This window comes from Mastigoproctus giganteus, chromosome 2 (genome assembly GCF_048544385.1).
Source record: "Mastigoproctus giganteus isolate SK-2022 chromosome 2, ASM4854438v1, whole genome shotgun sequence".
Taxonomy (NCBI): domain Eukaryota; kingdom Metazoa; phylum Arthropoda; class Arachnida; order Uropygi; family Thelyphonidae; genus Mastigoproctus; species Mastigoproctus giganteus.
The window spans coordinates 81,356,315-81,373,708 of NC_143576.1; the positions used below are offsets into that span (position 1 = coordinate 81,356,315).

At 35.6% G+C, this 17,394-nt stretch overlaps 1 protein-coding gene across 1 annotated transcript in view; it reads right to left on the reverse strand.

The window, feature by feature from the left end:
- LOC150089364 (uncharacterized) overlaps positions 1 to 17,394 on the reverse strand; it is a 64,236-nt gene that overhangs the window by 7,596 nt on the left and 39,246 nt on the right. Inside the window, exon 5 of the mRNA XM_090368548.1 lies at positions 5,832 to 5,969. Coding sequence (XP_090224674.1) covers positions 5,832 to 5,969 — 138 coding nt within the window. The remainder of the gene's footprint in view (positions 1 to 5,831; positions 5,970 to 17,394) is intronic.

Below are 17,394 nucleotides of genomic sequence, written 5' to 3' on the forward strand. Positions count from 1 at the left end.
ACACAGGTCACTTTAATGGCACAAATCTGGATACAGCAGATTTAGAGGAATGATAATTCTTTAAAATATATATATCCTAACATCTTTCATGATGGGGAGGCCTCCCTAAATATTAGTGCTGTGTTTTAAAAATAACCTAAAGCACAGTATCCTATTGTAAAAGTGATAATTAAAGATATGTGTGTAACATAATATAAAATAAAAAGGGAAAATTATAACATGATGTTTGAACAGCATGTTGCACAAGTTAAGCTTCTCTAAATACTTGAACACTTCACCTGTGAGTAATTGTGTTAACAAACAATTTTATTTATACATAATTGTATAAATAAAATTTATATATATTTATACTAAATAACCCAAATACTTGAAATAAAAGCACCTGTATAAAGTTTAGAATCTAAAAATCACAGTTCATGGATTTTTATCTTGTCTTCAAGTGACTGCAAGATTAAATATAATTTTACAGCCACTGAAGATGCAAATGAGAAAGCATCCATAAAATAAGATTTGTAGACTGTATTAGTAATAAATAGATTCTAAACATTACACTTATTTACATACACAATAGAAATAACTGGTTTTACCTAAGTATTATTATTATTTTTTTTATATATATTAACTTAGAGGCAAACTCAGCCCATAAAGGGAAGGGAAGAAACTAAAAATATATTTCATGTGACTAATATCAAAATACAGTAAAGTAAAATTAAAGAGAAACAAATGAAACTACAGTAATATTACTGATAAGTCCTTAAATGAAAAGAAAGTGGTGCAGTTAAAATCAAACTAAGTATATTAAACAACAATTGTTAGAAACACTGACACATTCTTGTATTTTAACCTGTCTTAAAATGCTTATAATGTAGACAGCACTAGATATTTCTTCATTGATCTTGAAGTGTTCAGAAGATTTTGTAAAATGGAAAACAAATATCAAGAAGGAAGAAAAATGTAGTAGTGGCATGTGATGCAAGAAAGCAAGTGTATGAGCTTAAACAGCATCAGCCAAAAAAAAAAAAAAAAAAAAACACCATTCCCTCCAAATGCCTGTCCAGTTCCTCCTTAAATTTATTTAACCTATCAACTTCCACGACAGAGGGAAGTTTGTTCCAGCAATTAACCACCCGCTGGCTAAAGGCTAATTTCCGCACATCTATTCTACATCTGTCTTTTCTTAATTTGAATTTATGCCCCCTTAGGTTCGTAATCTGAACAAGTGGAAGGATCCCATCAGAATTCAGCGTGCTCAACCCATTCAAGGCCTTATACACCTCAATCAGATCACCGCGCAGGTGCCTAGTCTCCAGCCACTGCAATTTGCAGAACTTAAGCCTCTCTTGGTAAGAGGATCCCTTCATTCCCCTCACCAATCTTGTTGCCCTTCTCTGTACACACTCAAGCAAATCTACATCCTTCCTAAAATGAGGCCTCCAGACCTGTACACAGTACTCAAGGCGTGGCCTGACCATTGCCTTATACAGAGGGACAATCACCTCCTTTTCCCTGCTAGCAAAATTCCTATATATCATTGACAAAACCCCATGACCTGCCCTGGCAGCATTGCTCAGAAAACTTCATATCTGACTGCACAATTACTCCCAGGTCTGTTTCATTTTCTACCACCTTAAGTGCAGTACCACACAGTTGGTACGTTTCTCTGGGTTACTTCTACTCATATGCAGTACTTTGCATTTGTTTAAACTTTGCATAAACTTCAGTTGCCACTTCTCAGCCCATCTGCCCAAATTATGTAGATCATGTTGCAGTAGCACATTGTCATTAACAACCTTGCCAATTAGTTAATCTTAGAAGAAAAGAATGATACTGGAAATTGAGTACTATCATAATTAGTGAGATAGAAAATGTAATAGAAAATATACAGGTGTAGATAAAATAAGATCTGAAATGCTGAAAGCCACAAGGAAATCAGTGTTACTGTATGTTTTCTGAAGGACCAGCTGGACCAAAATATGGCACCAAGATATGAAAAGTAAAATGAAATGTGAAAATGAAAGAAGAATTCACTGTTTAGTGGACCAGGTACAAGTTATGCAGGTATCTTAGAAAAGAGGGTTAGACACATAGTTGAATGCAACAGAGCTAAGACAAATTAGGAAAATGTCATGGGAACATAATCAGCACCTGTATTTTGATTTGGTTATCTTGAAAGTAAAATATCTAGAAATTTACTATTTCAAATTTTAAAATATGGTATGAAGAATAATCTTTAAAGGAGAATAAAAAGTTTGTATAAAAATAGCAAATCTACAGTGAATATTGAAGGAAGCAACAGAAAATGGAGTGAGGTAAGAGTGCACTCTTATTGCCCATTATAATTTTTGTGGACCATTTAACAAAAGAATTAAATTATAGAGTTTAGTGTGGAAGATATAAAATTGGATTTTTATCATATGAAGATGATATTGCATTTTTAAATAGTAGCCCACAAGATCCTCAAGCACAGCTTAATAAAATAGGTTGCAGAGATTTGGTTATGAAAATCAGCAACATCAAAACAAAGAGATGAAAGATGAGAGAGAAGAAAAATTTACATTGCAGACTAAATAACGAAAAACTGGAATGAGTGAAATTTTGTATATCTAGGAATGTTCTTTCAGGAAGATAGAAAATGAAACATAAAAAAAAAAAAAAAAGTTATTTTTAATTTATCTGCCTATAAGTTTTTCTATTTTAATCTATGGAGCTGAGATCTGGGTAAGAAATAATGGGATTGATTGATAAAAAATAAATCTTGAGAAATGAGTTTTAACAGATGAAAGCGATGGCAAGATCACATTACAAATATTAAAAAAAAAAAAAAAAAGACAGAACAAATGTCCTATCAAAGGTAATTAAAGTAAGCTGAAGCATGGGTATGTAGAAAGGTCAGGAGAAGTGATAAGCTAAACAGATACTTGAAGCTAAAATGAATAATAATAGGCCCAGAGACAGACCAAAAGGAAATGGTATCAAGTAAGAATTAGAATGATGAGGGGTTTCTTTCTCTGGCTACAGTTAAAAAATCTAACAAGAAATTGGAGAGCACAGAAGGCCAACAGTTTAGAAAATTGGGATAGTAACGTGAAATCCTAAAGTACGTGGGTTTGCACATTCTGGTACTGATGCTGGTATTTGTCTGACAATCTCCATCTTTTGTAAAGCTAGAGTTTTGTATATTTTATCAAAAAATGTGGTAAGAAAGCAGATGATTTTTTTCCAAGTCAGCCTCTGTACTTGAAATTCAATTTCACTGATATGCAGCACTCGAAACTGAAAAATCACATTGATGTACAGCATATAAAGCAAATGCTTCATGGTACTGTACATAGATGGAAAATCGTGTGAATGTTTCCTTAAATACTACTGATATATTTCTTTGGTATTTTTCTGAAACTGAAGGCACTGTTAAATCTAATTCAGCATTTACCTACATATAAAAAGGGGGGGAAAAAAAGCTGTTTAACATTGCCTTATCCAATGTAAACTAAAACTTATGTGATATGCAACTTTTCTGTAAGCTTTTTGAAAGCTCCATCATTTTTAAATATATTGGTATAGTTCAGAAAGTTGGAGGAAAACAAATTTTTCTGAAAAAGCAGGAGGCATTTTCAAGTCCATATTGCAGTATAAATTACATTTCATTGACAATATACACACATTTTATATTAGATTACATCCACAGGATTTTTACCCACAGTGTATTTTCAAGTTGATGTCTTGAAATGATGCCTGCTAGACATCAACTTATTATGATTGTTACAAAAAAAGGTATTACCGGAGACTTGGCCCTCTTCAGAAATACTGAGTTGAGGTTTTGATAAAAGCAATGGCTGTCAAGAGCATTTCCAAAGCTGTACTAGAAAGAGAAGATCACAGTTCAGCATGTTCTTCACCTGGTTGAAATTCTCTGAAATTCAGCACTGTTATGAGGAATTACTGAAATACTAAGAATGACTTAGGATAGTTTGTTACTTTCAATGGTGCACTTTCAGTTCCGCAGCCAAAGATTACTGTACATCAATTCTTTCATTATTATGAAGTAAGAACTGATAATGCAAAATATCTATTTTGTTAATGCCGTTGAAAATACTGGAAATTTTTTTCTTTTGCAAAATTGATTCATTTCAATTTAGTTATAAAAATTTGTTCACTGAATATCAGAGGATGAATTTGTTCTCCAAATATGATAATGGTTAAGATAAATAATATTTAACTTACACTTACAAAGGCAGTTGGCAACTTGCTATCTATGAATTCTGTTTTGCAATAACAGACTTTACTGCTGCAAGGAAACACTCTGGTGCCTGGAATTCATGACAAAGCCTGCTAGCTACCAAACAAAGTCCAAAATTTACCAAATTTATTCATAAAGTCATACGGCTTCTACTATGTGTGGATTAAATACTTGAAGTTGTAACACTTTATTGGATCATATCAGCACAGCCTTGATGTTGGTAAAACTGCACTAATACTTTTTTACTATATGTATAAAATACAGTAAAGTTTTCTGTGAATGTTGTGGCATACTACTGATCAGTTTCTCATCCAGCAACATGTCCTGGTGTTTAAAGTAAATCTTCCAATCTCTTAGGAATGTTCATACAAGAATATAATAAACCCTCTTGTGTGAATTGCCTGGCTGTTAATCATCCTTCGTGGCATTCTGTTAGAAGCATATTGTTTCTTTCATTTCAGAACATGCTGCAGTTGGTGAGGAGCAGGACAGAGACTTAATGAGAGCAGGGGTCACGGGATATTTGGACTTGCTGATTTTTGTGGATTTTATGATCTGTACTGCATTTATTTTCCTTTTCTGTCCTTTCCTCTCTATCTTTTCTCTTTCCTGTCCTTGCTTTCCTCTGCTTGTCCTTTTCTTCATTGTTGTTCTACATTTCTTTACACTTCTAGTGTTATGAAGATTAGTACATTCATCTGTTGGTATGAGAAATACCTGTGCTAGACAGATCTCTGGTCTGGCTCCATGTGCCAGAGATGCTAACTAGACAGAGGTGGCAGCTTGTTGCCTGCCATCTAGGTTAAGTGGCCAGTCACACAACACAAACAACATAACCCCATACTACATCACTATACTGATTGGCCTATCTGTATGGTATCTACAAAATTTACACTGCAGTGCTGCCATAGTTTGCTTAGGACTGTCACACACACACAATAAATAAAAAATATAAACTTTATTAATTTCTAAATTATCCATGAGCCATAATATACGATTTGCAATGAAAATGCTGTAGAATAAATTTTAACTTTTTTAAATGACTAACTGAACAATTATTGGAACTATTCTAGATAATATTATGGCAGAATTCATTAAAAAAAATTCACAGAATTTTTTTTTTTTTTTTTTTTAAATTCTGATTCTAATTTAGTTTCACTGTTTTGCAAAGGAGAAAAACTGTTATTGCAAAAGGATGAAACTCTTATGTTGCAATGGTGAGATGGAGAAGGGATTAAACCAAGTCAAAAATATGGATTCTCCACTGTAAACTCATTGACAGCTATGTGCATGATATAATCACTAGTTCATTTTTGCATATGATGTTGTAGATTAACAACTTCAGCAGCATAAGTCATTCTAAGGTTTGTTGCATAAATTATTCTCAGTGAAACATTTGTGAAGAAATAAAATTTTTAAATCATATTTACCCTTTTTTTTTGTTGTTCCAAATCCAGATCAGGAATCTGGATTTGGAACAACAAAATTAGTAACAAAACATTGTACTTTTTGAATTAAACTTTTTGAAACACTTTGAATTAAACTTGGCTAAAAAATTTTAAACTTTAAATTTTTGGTTAAATATAATACATACTTAGGTGTCTTCTCAAATTCCAAAGTAGAGAGTTTTTCAATCTTCCAGTATGTTTTTTTCTTTGTTTCTGATGGTGTCTCAGTTTTCTGCAGTTCTTTTTCAGATGTTTGGTCTGATTGCGATTGTGATTTTTCACACCTTGTAGAAAATGGAATTTAATTAAAATGAAAAACAGAATATTAAAGCAAAGTTCAAACACATTTAAAAATCACCGATTAAATACACACCCATCTTTGAACTATGATGGTAATATATGAGACAGGAAAAATATATAATGTATACTAAATAACCAAATTAGTAATATTGTGTATCTAATGTCTTTTATGCTTCGGTTTCTTTAAAAAATTCAACTATGTAGTAATGATGCAAATGCACTAATATCATAATTTGAGGCTTTTTTTTTGCCCTAAAATATTATTAGTCCTCAGCATGAATTGTTGAGGAGGCTTCCATCCTGCAGTGGGTTGATAATGGCTGCACTTTACTTTTATTATTAGTCTAAGAAGCACACCTTTTGGCATTTCATATTGCGTAAATAAGTCACAACTGGGTTATCACCCCTTATACCTTTGGGTACTTATCCGCTCACGTGTGAGAAATCAAACAGCTTTTAAACAGTGCTGTCTGAGTGGTGGTACCTAACGTACAAACTTCGGTTTGGTTAAAATCTTCTACTGAGTAGTAACGATACAAATACACTAACTAGTCATAACATCTACTTGACTATACCAGTTCTACAAAAAACCAAATGCCTAACAGTGACATTCAGTAGAATTCATGCTTGGCCAGCATTTTATGGTGGAAAGTGTAGAAACCATAAATACACATTATTTTAACAGATTTTAGAAGGAATTTTTAAAAGAGATTGTGAACATGGGTAGGAGGACAGGTGCCACTAGCAATGTAACTGTGGCTGTTCTACTAAAGTTACTCTACAAGGTAAGAAAAGAATGAAATGCGAATCTTTCCATCAAAGATGGACAATCCTCTCCTATCCACTGGCTAGTTGATATAAGAGACCACACCCCAACATCATGGGAAAAATTCCCTCGAATGGTTCCAGGAACTGCAACTAGTCTATTGATGATTAACAAGAGGATTTGCTGATATGATAAATCACACTGCTTTTTGCAGTATGCTAATAATAGGGTACATGTATAGCAGAAGCATCCTGAATCAGTGGATCCATGGTGCACAATGGAAACAATCCCAAACTCTGTACTATTGGTCGTATGTTTTTGGGAGTTATTTGTTATTTGGTTTTTAGGAGCATTAGCAACTAAGGCCATATTGCTCCGGGATATGCGGTGGTCATTCCCTGACCTTTCCGCATCCTCCATATTTGGTGGTGACGGGCTCGAACCCCGGTTTAATCAAGAAGCGTGTGCTACGCACTGCTGCTCCTTCCCACCTGGCTACGGAGGCGCGCGGTGTTTTTGGGAGGATCCCTGGAACACCTGATAGGTCTGTATCAAGCATATCCATTAATGGATACACCATTAATGGAAATATCATCAGCAATGGTGAATAACAAATGTTATTCACCATTGCTGATGATATTTCCACCAGAACAGTATCAAAGGGCATAAATGTGGGTTATTAGAAAGTGTTTCTAACTCATAACAAGTTCATACTATGGATTAAAACAAGCGCTTGCTGTGCATTAAACAACTAGTTATTTATTGCACTGGACATAAGGTTTATGTCCAGTGTAATAAATTTACTAATTCAGTTTACTAACTGTATTAGTAAACTGAATAATTACTAATTACACTAATAAAACATATTTGAAAGTACCAGATGTATATATCTGTTAGTCTTATTGTTAACTTTCCTCAGTGAACTACAAACCAAATAATTCGTTGTTAGTACAAGAAGGTAGGAAAAGAATTGCAAAAAAATCAATCTGTGGCTCACAAGGCATCACATGGTTTTCTTTCTTGCAGACCTGCAAGGAAGAGAAATTTCTAATTGGAATTGAAACCAATTCCACTTATATTCTTAAATTCCATTTATCAAATCAGTGATGCTGGGGAGTAGTGCCACCATTGCAGCATAGATGTTTGCCTGTTTCACTTGTGACAGGTGAGATGAGGGTCAAATTCCAGGGAGTTTGAGTTGCCAGACCTGTGAATTGGGTTTCTAGTTTGTGATGAGGAGATAAAATCTCCTCATCACAAACAAAATCTGCCCAGCACAAGGTGAGAAGATAAAATCTCCTCACCTTGTGCTGGCTGATATCTCAGAGGTTCATGGATGAAAGCAGAGCCTGTTGATGTCCTTGTTGAACAAGGAAATTCACTCCAGTTTTATGAAAAATGCTTCTGTGTACAACTTTTGGGAACTGAATGAATCAGTGAAAACAATTGAATGCCAGCAAGATTGAAGGTGTACTTTTTGGCAGTGCAGTGCTCCATTGTAACCCAATATTTTGAGAATGCTCTTGTATACATTTTCTGAAAAGCAAAATTACCAGACCAACATAGACAACACATATTAGAAGTTAATCTTTTTTTTAAATTTATTAATTTCAATAGCTATGTTATGTTATTTGGTTTTTAGGAGCATTAGCAACTAAGGCCATATTGCTCTGGGAATATGCGGTGGCCATTCTCTGACCTTTCTGCATCCTTCGTATTTGGTGGTGACGGGCTCGAACCCCGGTCTAATCAAGAAGCGTGTGCTACGCAGTGCTGCTCCTGCCCACCTGGCTACAGAGGCGCCAATTTCAATAGCATTAAGTTTTTAACATCTCTCATATCTCACTGCAATCACTGAATTAACTAGTTTTATTCAATGCAAAGCAAGTGCTTATTCTTATAAACACATAAGTTATCTTTAGAATACACTTCACTGTGTAAAAATGGGTTTTGTTGTAAAAACCATATTTCAATCCAGCTTAACTTTTATAAATTAGAATCCAGAAAATTTAAAACAGATCCATCTTCCAGTTCCAACTGGAACAGCATTCAGGAATGTTTTGTCTAATTAATGAATAGTTAATGTGCACCACATGACACAATGGGAAAATTATATGCCATTATGACATAGTTTAACACCACATAATCACATTAGATATTAAGAACATATATACAAAAGTTTTTTGAGGACTGCATTCAGATACTAAGATGCACATCATGTTACTCAAGAATTTTTTTTTGCAGTCAGCTCCACTGATAGTACAAAGGCAGTACAGCAAATTGTGATGAATGGCAACAACAGTTTCATAAATACATTGTCACCTTTTAATAGCAAATTAAAATTTTATTAACTTATTTCCATTTTCCTAACCTAATATATCAGATGCAACAGCTTCTTTAAGGTAAGGGAGGTTATGGAAAGTAAGAAACAAGGGCAAGACGTATCAAAGAAGCTATCCCTTTTATGCTAAAATCTCTACCATAGATCAGGCTTGATTAGTGTGTTATGTAGCTGATTTTAGTTTTCATTGACTTTTACTAATCATGATTGGCAGCTGTGCATCTCCCATTCCAGATCTTACCAAGAATACTACTATGAAAAGCTTTGCTGTAAGATCCCACATGATATGTTAGTCATTGTTGGTTTTCATTTATACAACTGGATATCTCCTGTTTTAGCAAATTTGAAGTCAATACTCTTCCTAAAAATTGTTTGGGGAAGGGGGGGCTTAGAATTCATTGAGTAGTACTCCTAAATCAAAAAGACATAAGATTTTGAACTCCTGCAATGAATTTGGAGGGTGGGTGGGGGAGTCCACTCACTGGCATTTAGAACACTTAGGGAATGTAAGCAGTGTGTGAAAAGTTCAATCTAAGAAATAAGAATTAAGTTCACATTCAAGTTATGAGGCATAATTGAGTTCTCCCACAGAACAGTGCCAGTGAACAAACCATCAAATATCTCCATCAAATATACTAGTTCTTATAACAGCTCACAGACTACTCTCAAAAATCCATAATCAATACCACACAATGAGGGACTACACAAAAGTGATGAGGACTTCAACCATACAAGCTACTTTCAACAATGTAAGCAGCAGCTGCAACAAAGTTGACATGGTGGAGAACCTCCAGCTGCCAGCATCTATGGATGTCCTGTGTGTGGTCAAAACACAACTGAATAAGGAGCAAGTATCCTTAGATTGTCTCACCATCACATTTAAAATAGCATGCTCATCTTGTGCAGATTAGTGGGGATGATGGGGGAGGGGAAGTAGTTTTTTTTTTTTTTTTTTTTAACACCACAAAGCACACATGGTGGCAGATTGGTCGCCTTCAATCGAAGCATGTCCAGACCCCTGAGGCATAACTCAGGGGTCCACTCTGAAATTTTGAATAAATCACAAAATCATCGGCTAGTCAATCACCTCTACACATCTCTGCAAAGCAACTTATTAATGGATATTAACTTTCTAACTGCCCTTGATCATATAAAAAGAAAACTAATCAGTAGGATATAGAATTCAACCAACTGGATTATTCTGCATGCTTCAACTGATCTGCTTGGCTGTTTTCTAAATGTTCAATAAATATATGCCGACCGGGCTAGCCGGGTGGGTAAAGTGCCTACCTAGCAACCCAAAGGTCGCGGGTTCGATTCCCGCCTCGGGCTTGGATCAAAGTACTGCAAAAACCGTGGGAGGTGCATTATGGCCACAGAAGCCTATGCGCCAACAACTACCAAAAAAAAAAAATAAATAAATAAATATATATGTATATCCAGTTCCATCACCTTATTCTTAATTGCTTTTCTTATTGTATTGTCAACCTTATCATCATTGCTATGTTGTATAAATAGAAAATGAAATTTACTGTCCCCCCCATATATTTATTGACATAATTAGTGTTTTTCTCTTAACATCCTATTTTCTATAGAACCTTAGTCTTACCGACCAGTTTTGCCAAATGTAGTACTGTTCAGGAACGTATCCTTTGTAGTTGTTGAGGGATTCAGTGGATAGGTCTTAGACCTTATCTGTGGATAGGGTCTAAGTTTTTATAATGTCTGAGTTTCTAGTTCAAAATTATCAGGTGGTTAATATAACATAACATAATGCAAAAAAAAAAAAAAAAAAAAAAAACCTATTTTGAATAACAACTACTAAGCCTCATCTTAGAAGAATCAGGTCTTGATCTTACATGTCCACCGATCTTAATAAGATGAGTTAGCACCCCTGCCACCAAGTGGACTTCTACTATCAGCAATAATTACAGAAAGCCTTCTAAAGACTGCACTTACATATTTATTAAAATAAGTGAAAAGCCTCCTTTCCATGAACATAATCCAAAGTCTCTCTTTCTCCAGAATACCAACAAACAACTCCAAGTTAAACTTAAATCAGTATATAAGTTGCATTTCAGCTGTTTCGATCCCTCAGTCCAAATTGATATAATCTATAAGACAAGCCATGGCCACTGATCAGGAAGGTAGCATATAGCCCAAACTGTAACTATGGCTTTTTACGAGTATCTATAATCTCCACATTTGGAAAAAACATGTTAAGTTTCCCTACCTTTCTCTGATTCCACCCCCCCCCCCCCAATTGGTCTGCTACATAACTTTTAACTCATTACAAATCCTTTTCCTTTCATTCTTTAGGTCTGCCCTTGTATAGACTCTTTCTTCATCAGGGCAAGATTAACTCCCATAATAGTTCGCTTAATAATCCTCTTTGTAAAGTGCAATAGGCCAAATAATAATACTTTAAATGTACAGGCATCCTACCTGATATAATCTGCGATCTCAGTTGACACAGTTCGACAAGCACGAGTAATGCTTAACAAAGCAAATCTTTGCGCATGCAATAAGTACTTTTTATAATAACTGGGTGCATCATTTTCTATACGATGCACCCAGGCTCTGGAGGCATAAGTCTCGATGCTTGTTTGTCCCGTCACGTTTGTAACGGACAAACAAGCACTCGTATAGTAAATTCAAGGTGCAGCTTTTTATGCCCCAATCCTTCCTCACAATTCTCTGGAGCTTAGCATATAATGTCCTTGTCCTAATCTTAGTTTTCAAGTACTTGACATGCTCCATAAAGTACAACTGTTCTTCTAAAATCAAACCCAGATATTTTGTGACTCTAACATATTGAACTGGGTTACCCAGAAGCCTTACAATAGGTGCCCTATTTATACTTAATCACCCTTTTAATAACATTTGGACAGTTTTGTCTCGGGATATCTGCAATTTGTAGAGCCTACTCCAGCTTTCTAATTTGATTAAAATCTCTTTGGATTTCTTTTCTATCTCAGAACGAGAATTGCCAAAAACAAGGATCATTAAATCATCAGCGCATGCAACCATTTTTATACCTTCCATTTGCTGAATCAAAAACTCATCAAGAACGATGTTTCACGCAAAGGGACCGATAACCGAACCATGAGGACAACCTTTTTGTACTTATTTCTCCACTTTAGTATACAAAGTCTTTCCTGAGGTACAGCCTTGGAAGTTCAAGGACTGAATATCTTTCTGGATCCATTCTTGGCTTTTTTTTTAGCCCTGAGTAAGGAAATGAGCAAGTCAAGTTTCTGGCCTGTTGCATATTTCAAAGTTAGTGGGTACCCATTGGTTTCACAAGACATACAGGTACTTATTTGAAGACTTGATAAACTCCAAAATAAAGCAGATTTGATACTTCATCACTGTTGGAACAAGATTGTCAGAATGGTTGAATAAATCTACATTATTTCCTCATTAGTCATTAATTACAACTGAATTCACTTGGTACCCCATAATCTGATGTCAAAATTATAAGTCCCTTCACCTTATTTATGTTCACAATTAAGCTCAACTCTTAGGTGGAGATGGGTGTCAATTACGTCTAACTGCCTTTTGTCTTCCATGTGCCACAGTGTCAAAAGCTTTCCTAAAATTCAAGTATATGATATCAAAATTATCCTTTGCATCCAGTTCCTTTGTGACCACATCCTAGTATCCAATCAAATTTTTCAGACAAGATTTCCCTTTAAGAAACCATGCTGTGTCTGAACTATAACTGCAGTCTTGTCTTGTCTGCATTGCATTAGCATTAGTAGAGGCATTTGATGCAAGAAAGCAAGTTTATGCAGCATCGGCCAAAAAAAAAAAAATAAATAAATAAAAAATAACCACTTCCACTTCACCCCTCTGTTCGTTCGAAATACCTGTCCAGCTGAGCCTTAAACTTATTCAGGCTATCAACCTCCACGACAAGGGATGGAAGTCCCTTGTAAAAGGCCAGAGTGCACGAACTGATAAACATTAGGCAAATGTCTACTGAATGTCTTTAGTTTGAGAGTTAATTTTAAGGAGGGTGGTGCTTTCTAGAGATTTAACTTAGGAACCAAGATTAACATGTTTGCTGCCTTTTATATTTGCAAGGGTCCTTTTTATATGTGCCTTGGAGTGCTGGAACAAGTAGGCACTGCTTTTTAGTAAATGGAATTCATATGTGAAGAATCACCACTCCAAGTAATGCCGGCATCTGTTATTTGTAGTGCTCTAACATCAACAGATGCATATAGCATTCTATTTCAGTATCAGATGACTTATAATAAAGAGCTGATTCAATGTTATCAACTTCAACATACTGTCCACCCCTGTTCCTCTTCAGGCCTCATGTCCCAGGCTGTGGAACTATTAAAACCCTTTAGAGTAAAACTTTATAGAAAAACACTTCTCACACAAAATTTTATCAGTACGTACATACTAAGGATGATGTTTTGTTTTTCACAAACTAAAGAATTAAAATTCGGCAAGCATCATCCTTATTATGATAAAATAAAATAACTTCAACTTTAAAATAACTTCCTTAATAAGTAAAGAACACGAAGCTGTGAACCAAGTAGCACGCTCTACACCAGCGATTCCCAAACTTTTTAAGTCACGGCACACTTTATCTCCCAACATATTTGCAGAACACTTACGAAACAAGTTTAGCAGGATCCAAAGAACTATTTTGTAATATTTTATTACATACGGCGCACTGTGCATCAGGAGCAATCTATATTTCCAACACATGTAAAGCCAAAAATCAAATAACTGTCATCATACTTTTGTTTTGGTCTTTTATTAGTTGGTTCCCATTTTTTTCACTTTGGATTTTTGGAGAACCAAAGGCTGCGATTGTTCACCCTCACTTTGAAGGTATGTTCGTGTCAGACGGCTCCTGGGATTTCTCCCATCTCCGCTCCTCACCTTGAAGTGTGACAATACTGTTTTTGTTTTCTTCAACCACAGTTGCACTACTAGAAGTATTTTGCTTCTCGTTTTAAAGTTCCTTTTTTCAACCACAGTTGCACTACTAGAAGTATTTTGCTTCTCGTTTTAAAGTTCCTTTTTTCAACCACAAATCTATGGTTACATATTTTAATAATAATATTTCAAAATACTAATAATTATCAAAAAAAAATTATACAAGGAAGCGAGTTTAGTTATGATATCGGTTCGCTTCCTCCTGTCCTTTAACCCGTGTACTCCAGGCTAAATCGCATACGAATGGCATACTAGATCACCACATTGCTACTTTTTCGTAGGTGTCATTACCTCTACGCATACTTCTCTATGCAAAAGCCCGCCAAAATAAAGTGTTCCATGGTCTATTCAATTAATTATTAGTCTATGTCAGTATATTAATAATAGAAAAAAAATTATGTTAAATATTATAATGATACAAAAGTGGTGTATGCTACAAATATGCAAAATTTATTTATTTTTTTTTTAATTATTAATTATGATTTTTCACAGAACACTTGTTCACATCTCATGGAACAAACAGTTTGAGAAACGCTGCTCTAGACAGTGCTCTTGAAATTAGGCAAAATCCCTGTAATGCAATAGCCCATGGTTCAATCTGTGTGTCAATATTGCTCAGTTGTTCATTTTGTGTGCCTTTCCTTTTACAGTGCTCATTTATTGATCGCAATCAAATGGATGCATATGTGTATATTAAGTCTGCACAAATATTGCAGTTCGTTTTAATTTCTACATTTGGGCAGTGAATGTCTTAAGCAGGTAAAGCAAAGGCATAATTTTAAGGTTTTTGATTAAAGCAGATCTAAACAATGCATAATATCATCACTCATTTGGCCAAAAATGAGGGGTTGAAGCAGGCCTTAATTAAACAATCAGCACCAGAATCTAAGCACACTGTATCTTGAATCCCTGGCTACAGAGGAATTATGCCAAGAACTGTGTGAAGTGACGAATATAGTAATTAAAACTGCAAACTACATAAAGACTGGTCCATAGAAAAGCAGATTTCTTGCACAATTATGCAAGTAAATAGGGGCACACTATCAGTTGCTCCTGTTCTACTGCAATTCTCGTTGTCAGCCAAGAGCAAATGTTGTGGCCTGCATCTACAACTTGCAAGAAATAGCACTGTTTTTAAAAGAGGAAGATCTGGTACTTCGTAATCATCATCATCAGCCATTTTCAATCCACTGCAGGATGAAGGCCTCTCCAGCAACCCAGTTCCTTCTGTTTTGGGCAATGGCCATCCATTTACTATCCACAAACTCATGAATTTCATCTGTCCATCTCCGTTGTTGTCCTCCAGGTTTTCTCTTAGCTCCTCTTGGGTACCATTCTATTATTTTCTTAGTCCATCTGTCATCATGTCTTCGAGCTGTCCTGTCCAAGACCATTTTAGTTCTTTAGTTTTGATAAGAATGTTGTAGTATGTAGTAGTAGTAGTAGTAGCATGTGATGCAAGAAAGCAAGTGTATAAGCTTATGCAGCATCAGCCAAAAAAAAAAAAAAAAAAAAAAATCACACCACTCCCTCCAAATGCCTGTCCAGTTTCTCCTTAAATTTATTTAACCTATCAACTTCCATAATGACAGATGGAAGTTTGTTCCAGAAATTAACCACCCGCTGGCTAAAGGCAAATTTCCGCACATCTACTCTACATCTGTCTTTTCTTAATTTGAATTCATGCCCCCTAATCTGAACAAGTGGAAAGATCCCGTCGTAAGAGAATCCCTTCATTCCCCTCACCAACCTTGTTGCCCTTCTCTGTATATGCTCAAGCAAATCTACATCCTTCCTAAAATGAGGCCTCCAGACCTGTACGCAGTACTCAAGGCATGGCCTGACCATTGCCTTATACAGAGGGACAATCACCTCTTCCCTGCTAACAAAATTCCTATATATCAATGACAAAACCCCATGACCTGCCCTGGCAGCCTGTCTGCATTGCTCAGAAAACTTCATATCTGACTGCACAATTACTCCCAAGTCTTTTTCATTTTCTACCACCTTAAGTGCAGTACCACACAGTTGGTACGTTTCTCTGGGGTTACTTCTACCCATATGCAGTACTTTGCATTTGTCAAGGAGGTTAAACTTCAGTTGCCATTTCTGAGCCTATCTGCCCAAATTATCTAGATCCTGTTGCAGTAGCACACTGCCATTACTATACTATAATAATTAATGATAAACACCAGCCAGGAATTAAACTAAAAATTTACTATACAATGAAATAATATACAATGAAATATGATGCAAATAAAATAAAACACTGATTAAATTATAGTTAAAATATAGTTAAAAACAATAAAATTAATTAAAATAAACTAGGTAAAAGCGATAAAACAATAAAATCTGGAGCTTTCGGAGAACTGCCGTCTCCTTCTTCAACAGCATACTACCAGTGCTAAAACACATCCTTAAGTAGCCGGTCCATGGCACTCATGCACGTGATCATCAGACACATGATCTACATTCTCCATGCGCGTATCGGAAATGGAAGTGGCTCGGGAGCGTGTCAAACAGAAACGGTCATCCCTTCTGAGGACAACTGCCTCAAACAGGGGGTGTAAACGGATCCCCCTGTCCCTATTAATAGTATTGTGTCTGGATGAACCGATTCGCAAGCTCTCGAGCCACTTGCGTTCCCAAAATCCATGGGCGCGGTCGGTAATGACCGCGTCTTCAGGGGAGATCTGATGCTGCTTTTTCCAGAAATGCTCTGCCACAGCAGACCTCGCATAGATTTTATTTGCATCATATTTCATTGTATATTATTTCATTGTATAGTAAATTTTTAGTTTAATTCCTGGCTGGTGTTTATCATTAATTATTATAGTATGGAAATTCCCAGCCCCATAGGCCTGTTTCAAGATACTGCCATTACTGTCATTAACAACCCTGCCAACCTTTGTATCACCTGCAAACTTCAACACTAATCCTGATATACCTTCATCAATATCATTGATAAATATACAAAACAACAGAGGACCCAACACTGAACCCTGTGAGACTCCACTAATAACATTAGCCACGAAGAGCAGCACCCATTAATTACCACCCTTTGTCTTCTCCCACTCAACCATCCTTTTATCCATTGTAGCAACTTATGTCCTTTACTTGAGTTTGCTGCCTAATCCATGTGTTTCTCTTCTTATCTAACAGTCTGATTTGCAATATAATTTGTTCCATTCTTCGCTGTGTAGTTCTCAGCTTCTCTTCCATTCTTTTGGTGAGTGCCCAAGTTTCACTTTCATAAGTTATGGCGGGGAGTATACATTGGTTCATTATTTTACATTTCAGACAAATGGGATATTGCTCCTCAGTATGTGACTATATTTCC